The 21,107-nt window shown below is 42.7% G+C and overlaps 2 protein-coding genes and 1 non-coding gene across 10 annotated transcripts in view; all 3 read right to left on the reverse strand.

Moving 5' to 3' along the window:
• Positions 1-15,153, reverse strand: part of POLR3E (RNA polymerase III subunit E) — a 29,489-nt gene extending 14,336 nt beyond the window's left edge. Inside the window, exons 1-14 of one of the 2 annotated variants that reach the window (XM_035549248.2) lie at positions 15,001-15,133; positions 12,049-12,116; positions 10,873-10,953; positions 9,728-9,778; positions 8,354-8,431; positions 6,690-6,805; positions 5,813-5,895; positions 4,976-5,083; positions 4,459-4,508; positions 4,043-4,162; positions 3,424-3,509; positions 2,498-2,542; positions 2,328-2,419; positions 1,386-1,506 (exon numbers count right to left, since the gene is read on the reverse strand). In XM_035549248.2, coding sequence (XP_035405141.1) covers positions 1,386-1,506; positions 2,328-2,419; positions 2,498-2,542; positions 3,424-3,509; positions 4,043-4,162; positions 4,459-4,508; positions 4,976-5,083; positions 5,813-5,895; positions 6,690-6,805; positions 8,354-8,431; positions 9,728-9,778; positions 10,873-10,908 — 986 coding nt within the window. In that variant the 5' untranslated portion in view covers positions 10,909-10,953; positions 12,049-12,116; positions 15,001-15,133. Of the gene's footprint in view, positions 1-1,385; positions 1,507-2,327; positions 2,420-2,497; positions 2,543-3,423; positions 3,510-4,042; positions 4,163-4,458; positions 4,509-4,975; positions 5,084-5,812; positions 5,896-6,689; positions 6,806-8,353; positions 8,432-9,727; positions 9,779-10,872; positions 10,954-12,048; positions 12,117-15,000 lie in introns of both variants that reach the window. The other variant, XM_035549247.2, reaches the window with a different exon arrangement.
• A 50-nt stretch (positions 15,154-15,203) lies between these two features.
• On the reverse strand, positions 15,204-15,285 carry TRNAL-AAG (transfer RNA leucine (anticodon AAG)). Its single transcript has one exon. It is a non-coding gene; the product is annotated as a tRNA-Leu (tRNA).
• Positions 15,286-17,446: 2,161 nt separating this feature from the next.
• The window catches only part of EEF2K (eukaryotic elongation factor 2 kinase), a 30,951-nt gene continuing 27,290 nt past the window's right edge, over positions 17,447-21,107 (reverse strand). For all 7 annotated transcript variants that reach the window (XM_035549252.2, XM_035549250.1, XM_050713928.1 and 4 more), the window contains one exon: positions 17,447-20,758. In XM_035549252.2, coding sequence (XP_035405145.1) covers positions 20,649-20,758 — 110 coding nt within the window. In that variant the 3' untranslated portion in view covers positions 17,447-20,648. The remainder of the gene's footprint in view (positions 20,759-21,107) is intronic.

Below are 21,107 nucleotides of genomic sequence, written 5' to 3' on the forward strand. Positions count from 1 at the left end.
CTAGCAGATGCGTGCAACACAGGTACAAACTCAGCTTTGTTCTTGCAAAGCCTATCCTCCCTTGGATTGATGTAAACAAGACTAACATGAGCCTAAGAAATGCTTAGGCTAACCTGGTATGCAGACGTAAACGAAGCATTTAGCCTAAACGCTGATCTGTGGGAATGAGTTTTTTTTTGCTTTGTTTTAAATTTCCTTCCCAGTAATCAAGGATTAAAGAGAACAATGCTATGAGATCTCATGCTCAAACCAAGCAGCCCCAGGACTAACACCACCCTGGTGTCCTTATCTGCTTGCAAGACCAACTGGATGGCATTCATTTTCATGGTCTCTAAAGCCTCAAGGCACCCTAGGTTCATGATCCTGATCCTACTCAGGCTACAGAAATGGGCTGCCTCTCCACTCAAAGCTCTGGGGTGTGTGTGGGTGCTGCTCTGCGTGTAACATCCCAAACAGGCTACATCTACTAGAGATACATGCAGACTCCTCAGACAAATAGCAAAGAATCAGCTACAACACGAAAACAATCAGAGTGCTAAAACCTTCTCTTAATTTGCACTCAGCTTCCTTCTGGAATAGCTGGAGGGACAGCAAGGACTGAAACCCCTCATACTGCTAATCCAGGCCTGGATCACAATAGCTGAAACACCCTGCTAACAGGCTGGGACTGGTAAGTGGTGCCACTCAGCACAAAGAGCTATTCCACAGACTGTAATTCTCTGCATGCAGTGCTCCACCCAGGTAAAAAAAAAATCATACTGCTCTTCAGACTTCAACTCCCAGTGGGATGCATTAACCTAATAAACAGGAGTACAATCCAGTATCCATGTCATGCAGTACAGACAGCACCCCACATGACTTATGGCAGGTAATGCCATTTTACGACAGGTAGAACTACCCTCTGGAAGGCAGGTAATGCTTTCAGCTGACAAGATCAGCATCCACTGATGAACAGCAAGGTGACTGCATAAAGATCTCTGACTGAATTTAGCTAAGAAATATTATAGTTGAAATTGGTTTTATTTTCTGTGTTTATATTTGACATTAATCTCTGGAAAGATTCAGGACTTTCCTATCACAAAAGAATATGAGTAAAGACAACACCGAAAACCTGACATAACTCAAATCCAAATACAGATTACATCACGTCTCACCCATTATTTTATGGGGTAGGGACTGCAGTACTGTTATCTAGCATCAGCCATTTGAATTTTTAATATCCAACCACAGAACAAAGCACAACATAATAAATCACAATTTTACAGCACTGTAAGTTTAGAACATGGCTACTTTGGGACACAGCGAAGATGACTATATAAAATCCATTGTTCTGTTTCTCTCCTTACAGGAGAAAACCACATCCCAGTAACAAAGACAAGCCATACCTCTTCACCACCCAGTTTCCCTGGACCAGCATTGCCACCTGCTGTATACAGCGGAGAACTGCCGTAGAGTCAGTCCCAGAGCCTAGCAAACTCATCAGATTTGCAAATGGCATGACCTTCACTGAAAGGCAAATCACACATCAGATTAAGGGCTTCCTCAATACACACAATGCAGACAGATTTATAATTCTAGGATATTATGATTTATGCTTATGCTGAAATTCTAGGTCACAGCTGTATCTTACAAAAAAAAACAAAAACTAAATTCTAGAACACCCCCTGCATTATAGTCAGCAAATGTTCCAAAAATATCTGTTCATGTTGCAAAGAAGTTCATTAGCTTAATTGGTCCCAAATTAATGCGTGAATCAAAAAAAAAAAAACCACAAAACACACACACACACAAAAACAAAAATAAAACTATGTCTTTGGCAATATTTGGAAATGGAGACACCTGACAAGACAGGAAGCTCCTAAGCCAATGTCCTCAGGATTTGCTCTCATCAGATAGTAATACTGAAGAGACAGAATAAAACTCTTAGATGACAATCAAGAAGTGTGTATTACTGACAACTAAGGAAAGAAAATGCCAAAGTGCAGCTTGTTGCATTAACCTTCCACTTGCAAATCACACTCGGACTCCACATTCCAGGAGTTAACTGCAGAAATAAATGTATCCTGAAAGCTATCATCAAATTGGAAAATATTCTAAGAGACAGTTGATTGCAAACATACAGAACAGCTATCAGTTCTGCCATTACTGCTCTTCTGTTCCCCAAAGAACACAGTCAGTCTTCTCTAGCAAATGCTCAGCTTTTGAATGCTTCACAGAATCAGAAAGGCAGACACTCCGCCTGGCAGGGAACCATCAGGTAAGGTATTTTATCTGAGGCAATTAGAAGTCACCAAGTAAAGTGCAAATGGATTACAAAAGTGACAAACCATTCTTCATCAGGATCTTAATCTGATCAGCAAGGGGTAAAGTTCTCAGCTGGGCCATAGAAAGCACGTTGCTTGGAGCCACTGGTTTGTCACTGCAAATAAACAAGCAGAGTTGTAGCTTATGAAAAAGCATTCAGACAATATCAATGTTGAACACTCTGAACACTTACTTCTCTTCCTCTACACTTGGAGGCATCAGCATCATTAAATATTCACTGAAAAAAAAGAAAACACATCCTTAAAATGTTTGTCTTGACCTCCCAAGTTTAAGTACAATTATACTGGAGTAAATGGGAGTCAGAATCCTAGCTCTTCTGTATTACTCATCCAAACAGAGGAACTGCAAGAGTAAATACATTAAACACAGGTGCTCTGACAGCAGTAGGTGGGGTCATGTGAAGCTGTGTAGAGTCAGACCAGCAACAACCGAAGACATTTCTACCCATGTAATCGCCAGTATCCATGCAGAAAGAATAAAATCCAAAAGACTTCTCAGAACATCTAGCTCTGCTCCACTGAGATGTTAAATGTTAAGAAAAACACACCCACACTATTAAACAGAGCAGCAGTCTGCAACTTTCCTGTTACTGGGGCCGTGGTTGTATCAGCTTACACAGAAGTATTATTACTGACTGCACCATGGGAAGCTTCCTACATACCTGCAGTCAGCAAGAAACAACAACGAACAAGTTTCGAGTAGTTTCAGGTGTCTCTTACAAATTGCAAAAGTAAGTTTTATAAGAGTTGCTAATAATGGGAGCTGTTGGCTTCAGGGTCTTCAGTTATTTTAATCAGAAGGAGCTCTTGTTTTGCTCTTCCTTTACAGTACTTGCAGTCACAATAAAGCCAGGTGATGATAACACACAAGACTACAATCCCAAGTGAAAACAACTTGTTTTAATCTCAGGGTACATGGAAACACAGAAAGCAACCTAAGTTGAAGGTTAGTTTGCTTCTGTATTTTTTAAACAATTCAACTTCTAGCACGGATAGCACTATTAATACTGAAGATTTTTGAAGAATATACCTGCTTACTACCCTGAACATAATCCGAACAAATTACTGCAACTTTTGTAGAAAAACATCAGATCTTTACCTGGGAGATTTAATTAATTCTGTATTCTCGGCGAGACCATGAGCTTGACTGAATAAATACTGGCGCTCATGTTCAGAACGGCTATCCTGGAGATATGGAGAAAAACAGGAGTCACTGCCACATTCTGAAAACGCAAAAAGCCAGACAGATGGTCACCCTGTCACTACTGCACCATTCAAGCGTTCCACCTCACTAACTGATGCTCTGTTTTCAACCTTTTTGAATGATGCTCCCGTGATGTGGAAACATTTCAGGTGATGTGACCTCAAAATCTCCTGACAGACACGCATGTCAGGTCAGGATTTATGACACTTAACTGACTGGGTTCCCTGGCTGTTGTACAAAGTCTGGTTCATAAGTCAAGACCAGAGTAATTCTTGGATTTAGGCCCCAACCCGCACCCCTTTATGTCTGTCCAACTCTCAATTTTAAACCTTCTCCAGTAGGGAGACCCCAAAACATTATCCAGCAGAGGAGGTACAGAGCACTGCAGGGGCAGTTCAAGCTTACAGACCAACCTTTCTCATCTTTTGTTGATTCTCTGATCCCACGGACCCAGATTTAACTTGGCTGAGCCTTCTGGCCCACCAGGTCTCCTCAGCAGCCAGCACACACCTACCTTCAAGCCATAATAATGTAGATGAACCCAGTGCTCTTCTGCTTGTCTCTTCTGCAAGAACTCATAGGACTGAACACGTCGTTGACGAGCTTGTTCGGTCTCAGGGCGGGAGAACCGTACCTAGAAGATTTGGGTATCGTTACATATAGACCCCAAACCCTTGAAACAAAAGATCTGTGTTACCTATCTGGTATATAAATAACAAAAGCTAGGGGCCCTAGCTCAAATGAATCACCCCTTGGTGTCAGTGCCATCTTTATACTTGTGCAACAGCTTCAAGTCCATCTTGCCTCCCCACTCAAGCCCAGGGTCACCAGAACCAGCTGAGGCTTTCTGCCCTTTTGTCTGGGTATGAATTAGCATGGTTTCTCGTGAACTGTTCCCTGACCTATTACAAAAAGGAAATTTGGACATACAGTAATTTGCTTAACATCATCTTCAGCTTCATCCTGAGACGAATCACCACCTGCCAAGAAAACAAAGCAGGATAAGAACACCATTGCAATAAAACAACCAAAGCCAATCTGTAACTGTTTGGAGGCCAACTCTGGCAGAAGGCAGAACTAGCAGCTACAGCTTTCTAAACTACGCAGTATATGACAGCACCACACCACTCCTACGACAGGAGAAACAGCTCCCATGAGGTTTGCAGTGCTACTTTTCACTGGCAGGGGTGACACTTTGTACTGCTGCCCTTTGGAACTACCCACTGCCTCCTGTCCCTCTGCCAACCTGCTCCACCATGCCCACAAAAGCGCTGATGCAGCTACACTGAAAATGTGATCAGGAAAACAATCTGGCCAAGAAATGGCTTTGTGATCGGTATGCTATTGTTTTAAACACACCTTCGGAATACAATGACTCTTATGAATAAAATTATAGAGAGGACTTGTATCCTACCTTTCAAAAGGAAACAATTCACGTAGCATTTACCTTCATTAGCAGCTTCTCTTTCTCGGTGTTTTGCATCAGCTTTATCCAAGTAGGTGAAACTTGGCCTCAGCTGAAGAATTCCATGTAGTGGAGTCAGGTGAAGTTCACCTGAAAAAGAGAAGTGACATTAGTTAAAATTATTATTTTCCAGCGCACAAGGACAGCACTTTCATTATCTCACCACCTCTGTAATGGTAGAGCTTCCATCAAACATAAATGTTTAATACACTACAAAGGGATTGATGTGAAAAATTCATCCAGTGCTCAGAATTTCAAAGCAGTATGAAAAATCAAGACCTATTTCTGTCACCTTCCTTTTTGTGTTGGAGCCAGATCTTACAGAGAGCCTCATTCTGGCTCAGATCTGACCTATCCTTTAGGAGACTAGTAGTAAAATAGACATCACTGAAGACAATCTACGTATTTTGACCTCAAATGATTCTCATATCAAAACTCTGCAATGGCATGAGGAAACAAGGGAAGGGCAGAAAGCATTGAACAGGAAAATAAAACAGCCACAATCAGATGGAGATAATAATATAAATAAGAAAAATAAATTTAAACTACAAACGTGTATTTCAGCCTTCGGGAACTGTTAAGATCTTGGAGGCATTTTCAAACTACAGCGTTCTGCTATATTATTTACAGCTTTGCTGGACCTCCTCAAGGACTCTGGGGACATTGATAAGGTAAACTTTTCTTTTATTCAGAGAAGCACCAGTTAAATATGAGCCTATGCTACTGAAAACACAGAAAAAACAGGAATTTTATTTATTTTATATTTTAACTCAGGAATGAACGTTTCACTGATGTGAGAGGTTAGCAAAATAAAGTCACCTTTTCTATAAACAGCAGCTGCATAGCGGGAAACATTACTTGCAGCTTGCGAAGAGCAGAAAGTTTGTTTGTCCATCAGCTTCCTGCAAAGAGATGAATGCTGTAAGATTACATTGTACAGGCAATGAGGCATTCAGATGTTAAAGGTCTGAAATCACTGATTCCCAAAATGGTCTATCAACAAATGCAGCAAATATCGGGGCCAGTTTTGTTTAACATTTGAATCAATGGTCTGGATGAGGGGATTGAGTGCACCCTTAATAAGCCTGCAGATGACACCAAGTGAGGCAGGACTATTGATCTGCTCTGGGGTAGAAAGGCTGTGCAGCCTAGGTAGGATCAATGCACTGAGTCCAACCATGTGACATGCAACAAGTGCTAGTGCCAGGCCCCGCACCTGGGTCATAACAACCCCATGCAGTGGGTCAGGCTTGGGGAGGGGTGGCTGCAAAGCTGCCCAGCAGAGAAGGACCTGGGGGCGTGGGTCAACAACCAGATGAACATGAGGCAGCAGTGTGCCCAGGTGGCCAAGGAGGCCAATGGCATCCTGGTCTGCAGCAGAAGTAAAGGTCGAGATGAGACTTTATAGGTCAGGTTGATGGTTAGACTTGACAATCCTGAGGGTGTTTTCCAACATCAACGACTGTTCGATTCTATGAAATAAATATATACTCATCTTTCTGCTTGCAGTCCGTAATTAAACAAGGACACCAAAAAACACAGGTTACTTCAGAGAATTCTTGCTTTATAACTTAGTGTTCAATGCACCCCCTGAGATTGCACATCCACTTTTTTTCACTTTTCCCTGAAGCCCTGGTGGACATGCATATATCTATACCCACCACAAAAAGGAAATGAAGGCAAAGAGGACACCTACGAGGAATAAGTATTTGTTTCATCTGTACACGTGCCGTCTACATTGAGGGCAATCTGTTCTCCTTTGCTACGACAGTAGTTTGGATTCAAAGTGTCAATGGCCATTTCAAGTTCAACCTAAATAATATGAAAGGACAAACAGATAATTAATTGATTCATTTGGGGTTCTGCCACAGTAAACTTCAATCCAATGCTTGAGAACATTTCCATTGGTTTACAGCAAATTTAAATATGTAAGCAGCACCATTCAAAATCCACAAGGCAATTCTCATACATAAAGTTGAGCATATATATTTATATATATGTGTGTTTATATATTTTCATATATATATATATGAAAATAAAAGCTTTTGTAGAGTGGGAACACTTTAGCAACAGGCTAGAGATGTATCATCTCCCATGTAAATAAAGGGAAGCAGAAAACTGAGAGTTCTTAGCCAACCCTGACAAACATTCTCACTTTTCTAGTTTATCTTCCACTGCATTATCAGTCTAGTTTACTTAGCAGTAGAAATCAAATACACAAATATTTTTCCAACCTCCCCGTCAGCGAGGATCCATTCATAGCCTCCTAAACCTAAGGCATGTTTCTTTCCAGTTTCATACCACTTGGTATGAATTAAGTATGTCCTCCTCAGAGGCAATGGGCTCGATTCTGCTCAGTTTAAGACTGCAGCACTGCGTGCTGACTTCACAGTTATTCTTAATTTACACTGGTCCAAGCACAGAAACGAACTCCCAACTTTTATTTACAAGGAGAACTATTTGCACTCTAAAACTTTATAAAGTTCAGACAAATGTTCAAAAATATGTGTTTTCCTGTATAGCACTTCTCTTCTTATACTGAAACTATACAATTATTTTCCCTCAGGGTGTGCCAAAGCCCTTATAAATTCATATATTACAGCTGTTACCTCACTTTTTTTCCCCAGTTATGTTACTTGTAAACTGAACTATAGTTACAAGTCCCTGGCTGAGATGGAAGATTTATGGATCTACACAGTGCTTACAGTGCAAATGTTTGCTAATTTTAATAGACTTCCTTAACACAACATGCACCCTAACTCCAAAGTTCACACACACACACACTCACTTTAGCCATCATCCTGATATCAAACATATTTCTGCATTTTTACATGGTAAGGCATTTTTAAATCATAGCCACAGGTTCAGAATACATTTTTGTAGGCAAGTATAATAATTCTGGCTTTGGTTCTACTTTCACTACCCATACAACCCCACTGACTTTAAAAAGGACTTTTGATGATTCACAGGCAGCAAGAGAGGAATCAATACTCACAGTAACACTGAAAGACAAACCTTGCTTTCAAACTTCAACCCTTTTCTGAATACTGAGAAGGCCTTTTAAATCAAGCTCATACAGACTGAGCTAGCATTTGTAACTACGTTTCCCTGAATGGTTCTATTTTATATCGAACGTGTTTTTTCCATCATGACTTTAATTTCTCTCTTTATAAACCATTTTTCTTCTAAACTCTACAGTACACATACCATGAAAGACACCCTCATACCTCCAAGCACAGGGGTCTGGTCCCACAAGTAGCTGCACAATCGTAACAGCTTAACAGCACAATGTGATTTTCTGAAGTACATTCTGGACAGTATAAAGCAACTTATATGGACTGGACTCAAATGATAACCAACCTTTTGCTGCTTTGGTTTTATCTTCGCTGATAAATGCGTAACATCATCATATGTCATAGAAGCTGGACGAATCGGATACTGAAAAACACATCAGTTTTGTAAGAATTCTTCATTTAAAGATCAAAGAACTTCACAGAAAACAATTCAATCTTGTCTGCCTTCTCATATACAGAGCTTCTCACATATAGAGCCACCATGGTTATGAAACATCCAGAAATCTGATCCTGTGAGTCATCAGCACATTTGGGAGTATGGTCTAGAAAGCCTGTTGCCTTCCCCTCAGTCCTCTGCTCTTGTTACTCCAATCACCTTCCCACCCCACCTGACCCCCATCACTACACACTATAAAATGGGAAAACAGTACCACACGTTCATCCAGCAAAAAAAGGGAAATGATAGAAGCCATTAAAAAAGCGTCCCTCAATATTAACTCTCTGGATATTTATTTACCTAAAAATAAAATATCTGTGGATTTTCACCAGCAGCGTTAGTCTGTAGGACACAGTCAACATGTAGCCAGTCAGGACTCTAAAGCCAGGTTTAGCCACACGGTCCTCCTTCCAGAACCATGTGGGAATGCTGAGAAGACAGTGTGGTACCCAGATGGAATCTCCCAGCCACAGCTGTAGCCTGCTCAGAGCTGCCATTTCTCCAGAACCCCTACAGGAACCCCTTACAAAGCAAAGCTCACACCTGAAATGAAGCAACTGCGGGTCTCCCAGAGGCACGGCTACGCAGCCTGTGTCAGCACGTGGCACGTGCTGTGCAGAGGACCTGGGCAGAAGGCAGTGCTTTGCAGTGAGCATCACCAGCTTACAATGAACATTTCATCCATCAGCCTCAAAAGACCTCCCACTTAGCAGACGGGAAAAGTGAATAACAAAGATAAGCTGACTAGAGAAATTCAGTGAATAGAAAATAGACTTCCAAATTCCTAACATATCTCCACCTTTAATCACCTGTTCTATCTCCACAACATAAGGGGGCTCTTTTGATGACTCACAGCAGTTTATGAATACTGGTGACACTGCCTTAAACAGGGCCAGTCCCAACAAAATCAGTAAAGGTGTCAGAAATCAGTGATGGCAGAGGATGGCCAAAACACTGCAGATCTATCCAAACTACATTAAAACGACATCATCTACTAGAAGAACTCCCTCAGGGTGGCTAAAGGGAATGATTTAATGACAAGTCTGTGCCATAAATGATCAATCTTCTCTTACAAATGATTTAATACGAAATGTTTCAACTGGCTGAGACCCACACAGGTCTGCCTATACCCAAGATCTTGGCAGGCTGAACAAATAAGTGAAGTTATTGCTCATTCAATTTATTTTAAACAAATTTTCACTAAATAAAAGTTAACTGGAATACCTGAAAAAGATACAGCTTCTCCAGTAGACTTCTGGCCAGGAACACATCAATCTGAAAAGCAAAAGAAGCAACCTTCATCAGATAACAGCTATGACAGATGGAACTTCAGATACAAGTGCAATCCCTAGAGCTCAAATGCTGTCAAGTTTAGTTTTTTGTTATGAATTGTAATATAAAGTGCATTCATGACCCTCTCGGCAAAGGTCTCCTCTCTACCAATTTTGACATGAAATTCAGCAGCCTTTTAAAATAAAAAAACAAAACTGTGATGAGGCAGGAGACAATGGCTCGAGCTGCATTTTTTCTTTCTAAGGAAACTTGGCGAACATCTGATACGAAACAGGAAAATCTTTGTCTGAGAAAGAAGAGGATGTTCTCTCTGGCAGCATGTTTGAAAGTTAACTTCCTTGCTAGTATTTTGTCATAAAAACTTTCAAGCTAGACAAGACACACCCACAAGCCAAATCTGATTTAGTATTAGCATTTTGCCACTGATACCTAAAATTCACAGATGTTTCATGAATATCACATATGGAAGCTTCAATTTTTGCTACCTTTGGAAACACTTCTGTCAATTCCCACTCTTCAGGGCTTTTGTCCTTTTTATGAGCTTGCCCCTGCTTGTACCTCTGGTGTGTGAATTCAAACACAAAGTAAACAGGACACTGTGGCTGCTGTTTGGTAACAGTCCCTTAAAGAAGTCCTGAATCAGAGCACAACTGCTTCTTTTAGTAGAGGGCATGAAAATATTTTAGCTTCATATATAACAGATATTAATTCATCAAAATCATTCATTTTTTTTGACTCACCTACCAGAGAGCTATGGGGCCAATGAAAATGCATAGTGGTCACAGCAAGTTCCCCACCTGTGTTCTTCTGATGTGGAAAGATTACAAAGGATAAAAAAGCTGAGCGCATTGACCCACTGAGCCTGCCAACATGGATACCATTATTTTGGTCCAACAGGTAGCACGAGCCATATTCTTGGCCCATATAACATATTCCCTTGTACAGAGCAAGTCACTGGTTATCAGACAACCACTGATGTTGATGACAGGTTGTTTCAGCAATGTAAGAACAACGGGAACTAGAACAAAAAACAAGAAAAGCCTCACGTACGATCACTACTGCCACAATACTTTTACCTCTTGTATAATTGGATCATCTTCTTCATTTGCCATGCTAGGATACAAAAAGCTTTTTCTTGGCTTATTCCTTTGCACAGTCTGAAAGAAAACAGATATGTTATATGAGTCACTACATCTGTGCCACGTACAACATGTAGCCTAGAGTATTTGTTCATGTTAACTTGTGTTTTTTTCCAGTGGTAATCCGTTTAGTCTGTTTTTTTAAGGAGCGTACGTGTTTGCATGACAAGGTCCTAATACTCCAGTCTTGACCAACTGGCACCAAATTTAAAAGACAAGCAAGTATCTCAAAGCTAATTAAGTTCCTGCAGTTTTATGAAAACCAGCAGTTACATAAGAAAGCAAGCACTCAATCAGTGCTCTGCAGATAGAAGGACAGACCTTCTGTACTTGCATAAAGCACATCTTTTATACACCGCATTACTGTTAACCCCTGGTAGCAGCTGGTTTGCCAGCCAGCATATCCACAGGGCACTGGAGGGTCAGTCGGCACACGTGAGCTCTGAAATAGCTGCGGCACTTGTCACCATCACTAAGGATGGTGCTGTGCAGCTCACTAGTCTCCCTGCTCAGAAAATTTCCTTGAAAGCAGACAGTGAAGAGCAGCTGAAGAGCTGGGAGAAGAGAAAAGGTAGTGTAAATCCTGTGCTCAGGACCAGTCAATCTGAGAACGTGCTGGTCGTGATTTCATCTACATGACACGTTGCAGTCCTGTCCCCTAGCTGAGCACAGACCTACCACTCCTCTGACTGCTTCTAAGTGACAGCCCCAAGACACACTCCTTGCCCTCTCCTGGACCCTTTACAATCACCAGAACAAGAGGCATAACTCAACCAGCTCTAGAGAAAATAAGATGCTAATATTAATGGAGGAGTGGGTGCTCTGTAACAGTGAGTCACAGTCAGTCCTGGTGCTGGAGTCACTGCCATGCCTGGCTCAGGCCATCAAATAGAAAACGGTCCCTCAGCTAGAGCAACAGTGATTTTTCCTGCTGAAATCAAATATAAGGATTTCTGAATTATTTGGGATGCCACCATGATAACGTAATCAGTCCACATCATTTGAGACCATTGCTCAGCCAGTAGTGGTCAAGACAGGCATAAAAACTAAGACCTCTCACAAACTGACCAAGGAAGTTTTAACACCAAAGAGAATCAGGCAAAGAAATGAGACCTATGTTCAGGAACTCCCTCTCACTGTCTTCTACTCCCAGATGCCAGCTTGCTTCTTTGCTGGACCTCCTACAGAGGAAGAGTAAGAAAATGAGTCAGCGTCCAGCATCAGCTAGCAATACAGTGTTGCAAAAGACCAAAGCCAGCATGTTACATCCAAGACAGCGGTGATTTTCTTCAAATACACTAGCAACCGCTTAATTTAACCAGCTCAGTATATTTTGAAACATGTACAGGCTTCTCAAAACATCACGTTTATAACATGCAGTTATCTAAGAAACCTTTCAGAGAGGCTGAATAGGCACCTGGATCTGAGTGCTAACATTACCACATGGGTAAATTTCCACCCAGGCAACAGCTCTGGTTTATACACACTGTTTCTGCCATTCTTGCTAGAAACACAATTCCAGATTTGTTACTTTCAGGTTCCCCACTATCAAAAAGTGCTCCCCCCAGTGCTTAACTGCAACTTTCTGTTCTTTTATACACCAGCGTATCCCTAGCTCTTGCCACCCTAATACCGTGTCAATAATATTTCAGAATCATATTCGAAATTATCCCACAGAAATACAAAACCTTCACAGCTAGAAGTCAGCATCCTCAGTTAACTACAGGCTGGGGCTCATGCTGCAAAACCACGGTGGTGCGACACCAGAGGGAGTGACCACTGCTTTCTGTCGACAGGCACTCCGTTCGTCCCAGCAATACAAACATGAACGTGTTGTTTTAAAAAAAATGAGACGTGTCAGTTCCAATTTTGCTTTCCCTGCTCACGTCTCCCAAGTGGCTTGATACAGCAGGCTCACATAGCGCCAGCCTGTCAGCTACAGGATGGGGCTGTGCACGAAATGGAGCGACTGCAGTTTTCATTCAGAACAGAGATGACACCAGGAGGCTTCCCACCACGTGTGAGCACACGCTGTAACACCCAGGAGGTGGAAGACATGGGTCCAAACCCTCCCTCCTTGCCCCAGAAGGACTGGGATCCACGCTTCCCTCTTTGACGGCCTGAGTGCCAGCTATGTGCTAGCTCCTTCTCTCTTGAGGAAGTTATTTCATTTCCCCGAATGTAAATTAAAATTCCCAAGGCTAAGGAGAGAAAGAGAAACCTAACTTGAAGGACCCGGTTTCTGGTCCCCTCATCCAACACAGCTTACGTAATTTTACATGACATCTCCTTGTGAATCCAGCTGTTGGTACTCATGGAAAATGTTGGATTACAAAGATTACAAATTTTCTTACTCATTTAAGCATAAAGAATGACTACAGTTGCTTTTACTGGAGTGTCAGAGTGGCAGGTCTATAAATAGGAAGCAGTATGTCCCAGAACAATTTATAATATTCATGCGACTTGAAGGAATCCTCTGCATCAGAACGAAGCTTTCATTACAGGCACGCAGATGCAGTTCTACATCTATATGCGCATATGGCATATATAGAAACGAATGCCACAAGAATAACAAAATGGAATTAAACACTAGGTGATATCAAGCATGGTCACCTGAGAATTTATTTCAAGTTTTCCTTTGACAGAATTGTTTTCTCTAAAAAGGAACTCTCCTGTGCAAAGCCGTATTAATGCACGTTATTAGTATGAATCATTAAACTTCAGAACACCTTGCATGGAGGCAAGAAGTATAAATCTCATTTTTCTTGCAATGAACCAACACTAGGACTAATTTAACCACTCGTTAGCTGCCCATAGTATCACCAATTTAGAACCAGTGAAGAAAAATAGCATCCAAAGAGGCGTAAAACACGGATGAAGCAACTGAATCCCACCTCTACGTTTGAGCTTAGAAGGACATCTGGGTACCAAAACTATCCTTTTTATTACCAAAGATTTTAAAATAACTGTAAGTAGGATAACTGCAAACCTGCATGACATCTGTCACACACAGACTTTTAGTAAGAAATGTTCTAGCACTTCACTGAATTTGTCAGTATCACGGACCCCTAAAATGCCAACACTGAAACTTGAAATATTTTTCACATAAAATTATGCAGTGCAGGAAAGGCCTGGAACTCCTGCCCTGTCAGTGCCTTAAAGAATAGATAATGCACCAGTGAGGTGGCAGAAGTGCCATCTTCTGAATCACTACCATAATTTCCTCTGGCACCAGGACCTTTTCTCTGCAGGGAGCCTCCTGGTCAAGCCCCAGCAGCGATCCTCCAACCCAGGGTGGCCTATATCATACCGTAAAATGGAAGCTTCTAAAAAAGCTGAAGCACCTTCCAAGCACTTATGATAACGAAAATTTTGACCCAATTACTTGCTCCATTTCTCCTCGCTTTGCCTGTCTGCACACAGCTTTGCACAGTCATCTTCTGGCAGCGAACCCGACGAGGGCCCCTCTATGCACCAGGACCTCTGTGCTGAGACAATATCACTGCAGCACACCCCCAGGGTTTCGGGGTAACACGCTAAGCACAAACCCTTCTTTAGCACCTCGACATGTAGGCAGCGAAGCGCTAGGCCCGTTCCGCCAGGCGCAGGCTCGGAGCTGCCCGGTGCTGCGTGCTACCTCCTGCAGGAGCGGGCGGGAGCTCCCACCCCGCCGGGCTCCTCTTCGCGGCCGGCAGCTGGCGAGCCTGCTTCCTCCCGACACCGCGACCAGCCGGGGGGCGAGGAGCGAAGGAAAGGGGCCCGGGGGGGGAGCCCACTGCCCCCCGCCCAGCTCCGCCGTACGGCAGGGGCGAGGAGAACCCACTGGAAGTAGGAAGAGCCGGGCAGGGCTCTGCCGAACGCCGCCACCGCAGAACGGCCCCAGCCCCGCGCTGAGGGGCCGCAGCCCGCGCCCGCCCGTTCCTGTCACGGCCCCGCCGCCCCCAGCCCTCACAGCGCCCACTGGGGGGCAGAGCCCCCTCAGCCCAGGCCGCGCTACCCTCGCTCCCCTCCACGAGCCGCACGGCCCCGAGGGCGGCCGAAGGGACGCGGCGACGGCCGCCTTACCTGGCCGAGGGGCCGGCGCGGGCGGCGGGGCCGCCGGCTGCCCGCTGGCGGTGCCCGGTGGCGAGGCGAGGCGGGCGGGCGGCGCTCAGGCGGCGGCCATGTTGGGGCCGCTGCGGGCGGCACGTGGGGCCGCGGCCCTCCTCCTACCCACAATGCTCTTGCAGGCGGCCGCGGCAGCGGAAAAAAAAAGGGTAAAAAGCTACTGGCAGCGGTGGGATTCGAACCCACGCCCCCGAAGAGACTGGAGCCTTAATCCAGCGCCTTAGACCGCTCGGCCACGCTACCGCGATGTCGGGGCATGCTTCGGCACCGCTTTTACTGCACATCCAGCCTGTCAGGGTTTTCAAGTCCTTTTATTAATTTTTTTTTTTTAACAGCCCCTACATCTCCAAAAGCCCATCCGAGCAACTGCTCCCTCTGTACCCCATTTCCCCATTAAAAATAAAAACCCTTATTTTATTTTTTCATTTCTTCACATCCCCGCCTCAACATCCCGTCCTGTCCCTATCCCGGTCCCCTCCCAATGCGCCCGAGCCATGAGGGAAGAGGCAGGACCCAGCCACTCCCCCCCACCACTTCCACCTTGGCCTTGCCGGAGGCTGAAAGTCTAGAAAAAACAACGTAAAAACCATGTGTCTGGTTCTGCTGCTGCAAAGCTCAAACCCCACTTCGGTTGAAGAGTGAAAGCCCAGACTCAACAGGTTGTTTCCCCCTAGCTTTGCCACAGCAGCCCGCACAACGCCCCTGTGGCAGGCCGAGCAGGCCCCAGGCCCCAGCAAGGTGCCTGGGGCAGGTTCTTGGGCATTCATGCTGGTCTGGCCCTTCACTAGACCTGAGGGGTTGCATTTGGGAAAAAATACCAGCTTTTCTAGGGTAAGATGGCACGTGCTAACACAGCCCACTTTAATTCTGTAGTTACAACAGTCCATTTAAACACAAGAGCAGGAATAAGCCTGCCCAAGGGCTCCTGGCCACCTCAGCTCGTTGCCTCCCAGGGCAGGCCCAGCTGCTCCCAGAGCCTGTGTCCCTGTAACATCCCTCAAGGGGGCTGCCAAGCCTGACCCTGCCTGGCCAAAACCTTCCTTCACTGCCTACAGGTACCGTGGAACAAGGGCACAGGCACGTAGGTGTGAAGAGAATCCTCACCCCGCTGTGGTTTCGCACATTCAGAGGGGTTTAGGAGCCTGAGCAAGCTGTCTCCCAGCACATCCCCATGCAGCAGGGGGCATGGCACCCAGAGATGCAGCTCTTGGGGGGGGGGGCAGGGCAAGAGGCTGCAGGCAGGAGCACAGCTCCTGGGTGTTCTTGCAAGGGCTGCTTGGTGCCCCAGAACCTTTTGTGAAGTACCAACACCTCATGGTGAGCTGCCTCCATAAAGCATTCAGATCCCCCAGAGTGGGAGGCACATGAGACACCTCCCCCCTCCCCCGACTTAAACCCGAAAACAGCCTGACTCACCACCAGAAGCACTGGCCTAGAATCCAAATGGAGGCTCAAGCAAAATCCTCCCTTTTAAAATGCAGATGAGAAGTCCTGGTTTGGCTCACCTAAACTACACCTTCACCTGTTAGCAGCCACTCTACTCTCAGAAGTAAAATTACACCTGTGAGGAAAATATCAAGATTCAAGTCAGTCCTACAGACCAGTAATTAGGAACAGACATTTCTTATTTATACTCTTCAGTTGGAAGCGTTCTGTCTCCATGATTTCTGACTGATGCAATCCCTACTTCCTTTGTTCAACTTGCCAAACACTCCAGTTCTCAGAGACAGCAGCTGAAGCTTAAGACTTGCAATGCCAAGTTTCACTATTTTTCTACCTTACTGACACTATGAGCGGAGTGAAGAGGCCCCACTAGGGCTTTAAGAGAGTCTGCTATTTCATATTGTTTAAACTACAGTTAAAATGAATTACACCTGTCCAATTAAAAAAACAAAAAAGCAACGGTAAGTTTTAACAGCTTAAAAGGGCTAGTATCAGTTTATTCTAGAACAGAAAGGGGAATAAATCAGACTGAAACGACAGTGTCATTAGATACTATACCCGTTACAAAGAACTCCTACCTTGTATCTCCCAGACCAAATATTTCCATTATTTTCTCAGGACTGAGCAATAACAGGAAGCATACAGATGAGTCTGTAACAGTCCTGCCAGTGAGTGCTGCAGTCCTGATGTTATTCCATATTAGTTACAGACATTGTAGGAGTAATCAAATGTAAAGAAATCAACACATCGACCTTTTAGTTTTCTTGATAAAAACACTGATTTTCTTGTTACATATCTAGTGATTTCCTCCGAGTTATTCCTCCAAGTGTTCAAAGTGAATGAGAACAGGGACTGAACAAGAACAAAATAAAAAAGGATTTCTGGAGGCTTGCAATAGTAGGATTGAACTTTGGCAAATTAAAACAAACACACACCCCATGTGCAATTACTAAAACTCTACTGAGAAAAGTGACAAAACAGAACAACTTTATTGACCAGCCAGAATAAAAACAAACGGTGTGATGCAGGCAATTAGTATTTGCATGTCTGGTATACAAACAGAGGCTTCCATCTTGCTGTCCTTACCCAAGCAACACTCCCGATGACATTCAGAAATGCTACACCCAGGTAAATTATGCCAGGCCAAGCCTCAGATTTATTTTCACATTTAAAAAAAATACAGATTATTTATTCATTGTGAATAGATTAAAAATACAGCATATAGCAGTATCATTCAAAAGGTCTATCAAATAGTTTCTCTTCAAAAGAATGTCATAGAACAACTTATGCATATTTCTGTAAACAATTTTAATTTTTGAATTATTGACAGTCCTACTTATTGTATAGCTAAATAATATACCGCCTTAGGACTTTGAAAACAAAGTATTAATCATGTATATACATTTGCATGTCAGATCTACAGAGAACTGCCAGCAAACTTAGCAACTACTGAACTTAGCAAATTAAACTATGTCAAGAAGTGTCAATAATTATACTCTAGAGTCCTTTACTTACATATTTTGGATGGTCTCATTCAATCTCTTCTCTTCCCTACATAGCTGGTGGGGTTGTTACACATGCTTCCTTCTCTAGGAAAGCCTCAAACACTTAGCATTAACACCTTATGTGGAAAACAAAACATTTTGTCTGCATTAGTTATAATGCCTACACTGTATCAGTTCTACACAAAACACTGACTGTTCAACTGTCTTCAGAGGTGAGCGGCACATTCACTTTTCACTGACAAGTGATGATTTAATGCTATGAACTGAAAGAGCAAAAAGGCCACATCCAAAACAGACCTTAGGTACCTAAAGCAGAACTTTGGATAGGCACTTAAAGCATCCAACCAACTTGTGATCCTACTAACTCCAGCTCAACTTCAGCATATTATGTCCAAAGAATTTGGTTATTTTAGTACCTAGCAATACCTACCTAAACCCAACTGAGGACAATCAGACATTTCTCCATTAGTAGGTGAAGAGCTTCATCTAGTACCCTCACAGAATAAGGCACTCTCTCTAAAACTAACAAAAAATTCTAAGCACTTATTTTCTGTACTCCTTACATTTTATGGCAAGAAGATGTGACTGCTGCAAGGCCACTCTCACGGCTGCAACTGCTTGGTGGTTACTCCGAAGTACAAAATCCAAGGATCCTTCTCTCCTGGAAGAGATTCAAATCTTTCCATCTCACTTCCTTTACCATCAGCATCTCTCTTTCAGACAGTGACAGTTGTTACTAATATCATGCTTAGATGTTGTTTAAACAATAATTTAAGATCCACTTGCCAGAAAGAGTAAATGGGGAGTGCAACTTTGGAGCCCAGTGACAGGGACACTCACAAAGGTAAGGAAGAACCAATTTCCGTTTCTTGAACAGTTTCTACATTTTACAAGAAATAGTCCTTGTATATGAATGCAAGGAACCACACTGAAATCAACTACATCATCTAGCAGCTTGTTTAATTTTACACATACTCTTAAATGCTCTGCTAAAATGAGACTGGCTAAGCATTGCAGATACTCAGCACTTCATAAAAGCTGCCCTTTATTCATCCCAGTCAACATCCTCAGGAGACTGTAGAGCCAAGGCAGCATGAAGCTTCCATCACAATCTCCTGCAAAACGACTTAACCAAGATGAAGAAATAGCAAGAGCTGCTATGTCCTCTGTACAGATGGCACTGTGGCTTTGGAATAAAATACTGGATTTGGAAGAAATTTATATCTGTGCCACGATACTTAAACCACCACCATGTATTTGTCCTTACATTACTTTTTTCAGATTATGCAAACAGGATACAAAATTTCAAGTGTTTGGGGATAATGTTTTCTCCTTAAAACCAGTAATTTTCTGTAACTGACATTTAAAACCATTAAACCATTCTCAGTCTCTTCTGAAGAACAGAACTGTCTTTTAGGAAGTTTAGTTGTAAACTGTAAGAGAGGATGCTAAAATTCAGATGAAAACTCCCAAACACTAATTCCACAGACAATAAGCTTTGTAATGTACGGTAGTATTTAATAAGTTACCCAGCATAATCTGGAAATTTGCAAAGCTATGTGTATATCCTTCATCGATCAGCTTGAATCTATCACGATGTATCATGTGAAGTTACTTCATGAATCATAAGACAGCAGATAAAACACACAAAGCTGTTTAAACCAGATAAATTATTTTCTATAATAATGGGTGAATCAACATCCCCTAAGTTTTTCAAATGTCCCTCTGAAAATGAGAACACACTTTCCAGCATTTCAAGTGAAACGTCATAGCTTTGCTGAAAATTGAGATGTCACTGTAAAAATAACTACACATTACTAATCTATTACAGATCTTGCTACTGTACATCACTGGGCAAATACTGTGTAAGATCAGTAGAATTCCACACATCTAGGTTATTATACGGTACAAAAGGTAAAAATGAGAGAGGTAGCTGGACTCCTCACCTCATCAGGAACATTAGTGATTTTCTGAAGATATGCAATGCTGGTAATCACACATATTGTACCCGGAAGAGCCTCACTGCCAATCTTAAGCTTTTTTTTTTTTCCCTCCTCTTCTCCAAAGCATATGGATTCTATCTGGAATTAGTTTGAGAAGGAAACAGTGCCTATTGATGAAGTGGGACTACTTATTAAGAGTAGCTGCATGCTTGGCATGCTTAAATTGAAAATTACATCCACATGCAAATTTGGTGAGATACACCAAAAATGAAGAAATGCTGTGAATTTAGGAAAAAATGAAATATTCTGTGTGTGGCGAGAAGAAAAATGCAAACACACTGATCATTTGCTATGTGAAAAGCAGGACATGTGAAACCCAAGCAGACATCAGCTTCACTTCTCCCAAAGCAAACAAGAAATGACAAAATTCAGGCCACTCAGTTCTAACAGTTCATATATATATGTATATAAACATACATATATATATATACACGTATGTATGTAAAGGTCAAGTGTGTCTGTATTACAGCTTTAAAACACTGACACAAGTGCACTATGGTACCCTACATACTGCCTACATTTGGATTTCCACCCTCAAAAAGTTAGAAAACTAAAATACAAAAAATAAACTGGTAACGCCACATAAAAATATATCTTTTCAGCTGCAAACACAGTATATAAAAATTTTATATACAAGAACTGCTTAATTGCAATGTCATTCTTCCATCATCGCCCAAGCCTCTTCTGCTTTTTGGTAGTACTGATTTGCCAGTCTGCCTTTCATAGCTTCCATTGCTGCTTCTGCTGCTTCTGTGTAGAGCTCACCTAGAAGAGGAAACAGCATCAAGTCATGTTGACAGGGTAAAGTAAAACCATCTCTTTATCCTGAAGCAATTAAAGGACAAAAAGAGAAAGTCAAACTACACAGCCACATCTGAGTGCAGCTGTGTATTCTGCTGTCAGCAGAGTTACACCAGCTGAGAATCTGGCTTTCCCCCTAAGTTCAGGGTTACATGCCTGGCTGCTGATGGCTCTTCGATGTATTTACAAGTATCATAAACATGCCTGGCCCATGGGAGCCCCCAACAAGATCATAAAAACTTAGATGCCTGACACACAGATTTATACAATGAATAAGACAATGCTATGTAGGACCTGGAACTTATGGGTGCAA

This window comes from Cygnus atratus, chromosome 15, assembly GCF_013377495.2.
Source record: "Cygnus atratus isolate AKBS03 ecotype Queensland, Australia chromosome 15, CAtr_DNAZoo_HiC_assembly, whole genome shotgun sequence".
Taxonomy (NCBI): Eukaryota; Metazoa; Chordata; class Aves; order Anseriformes; family Anatidae; genus Cygnus; species Cygnus atratus.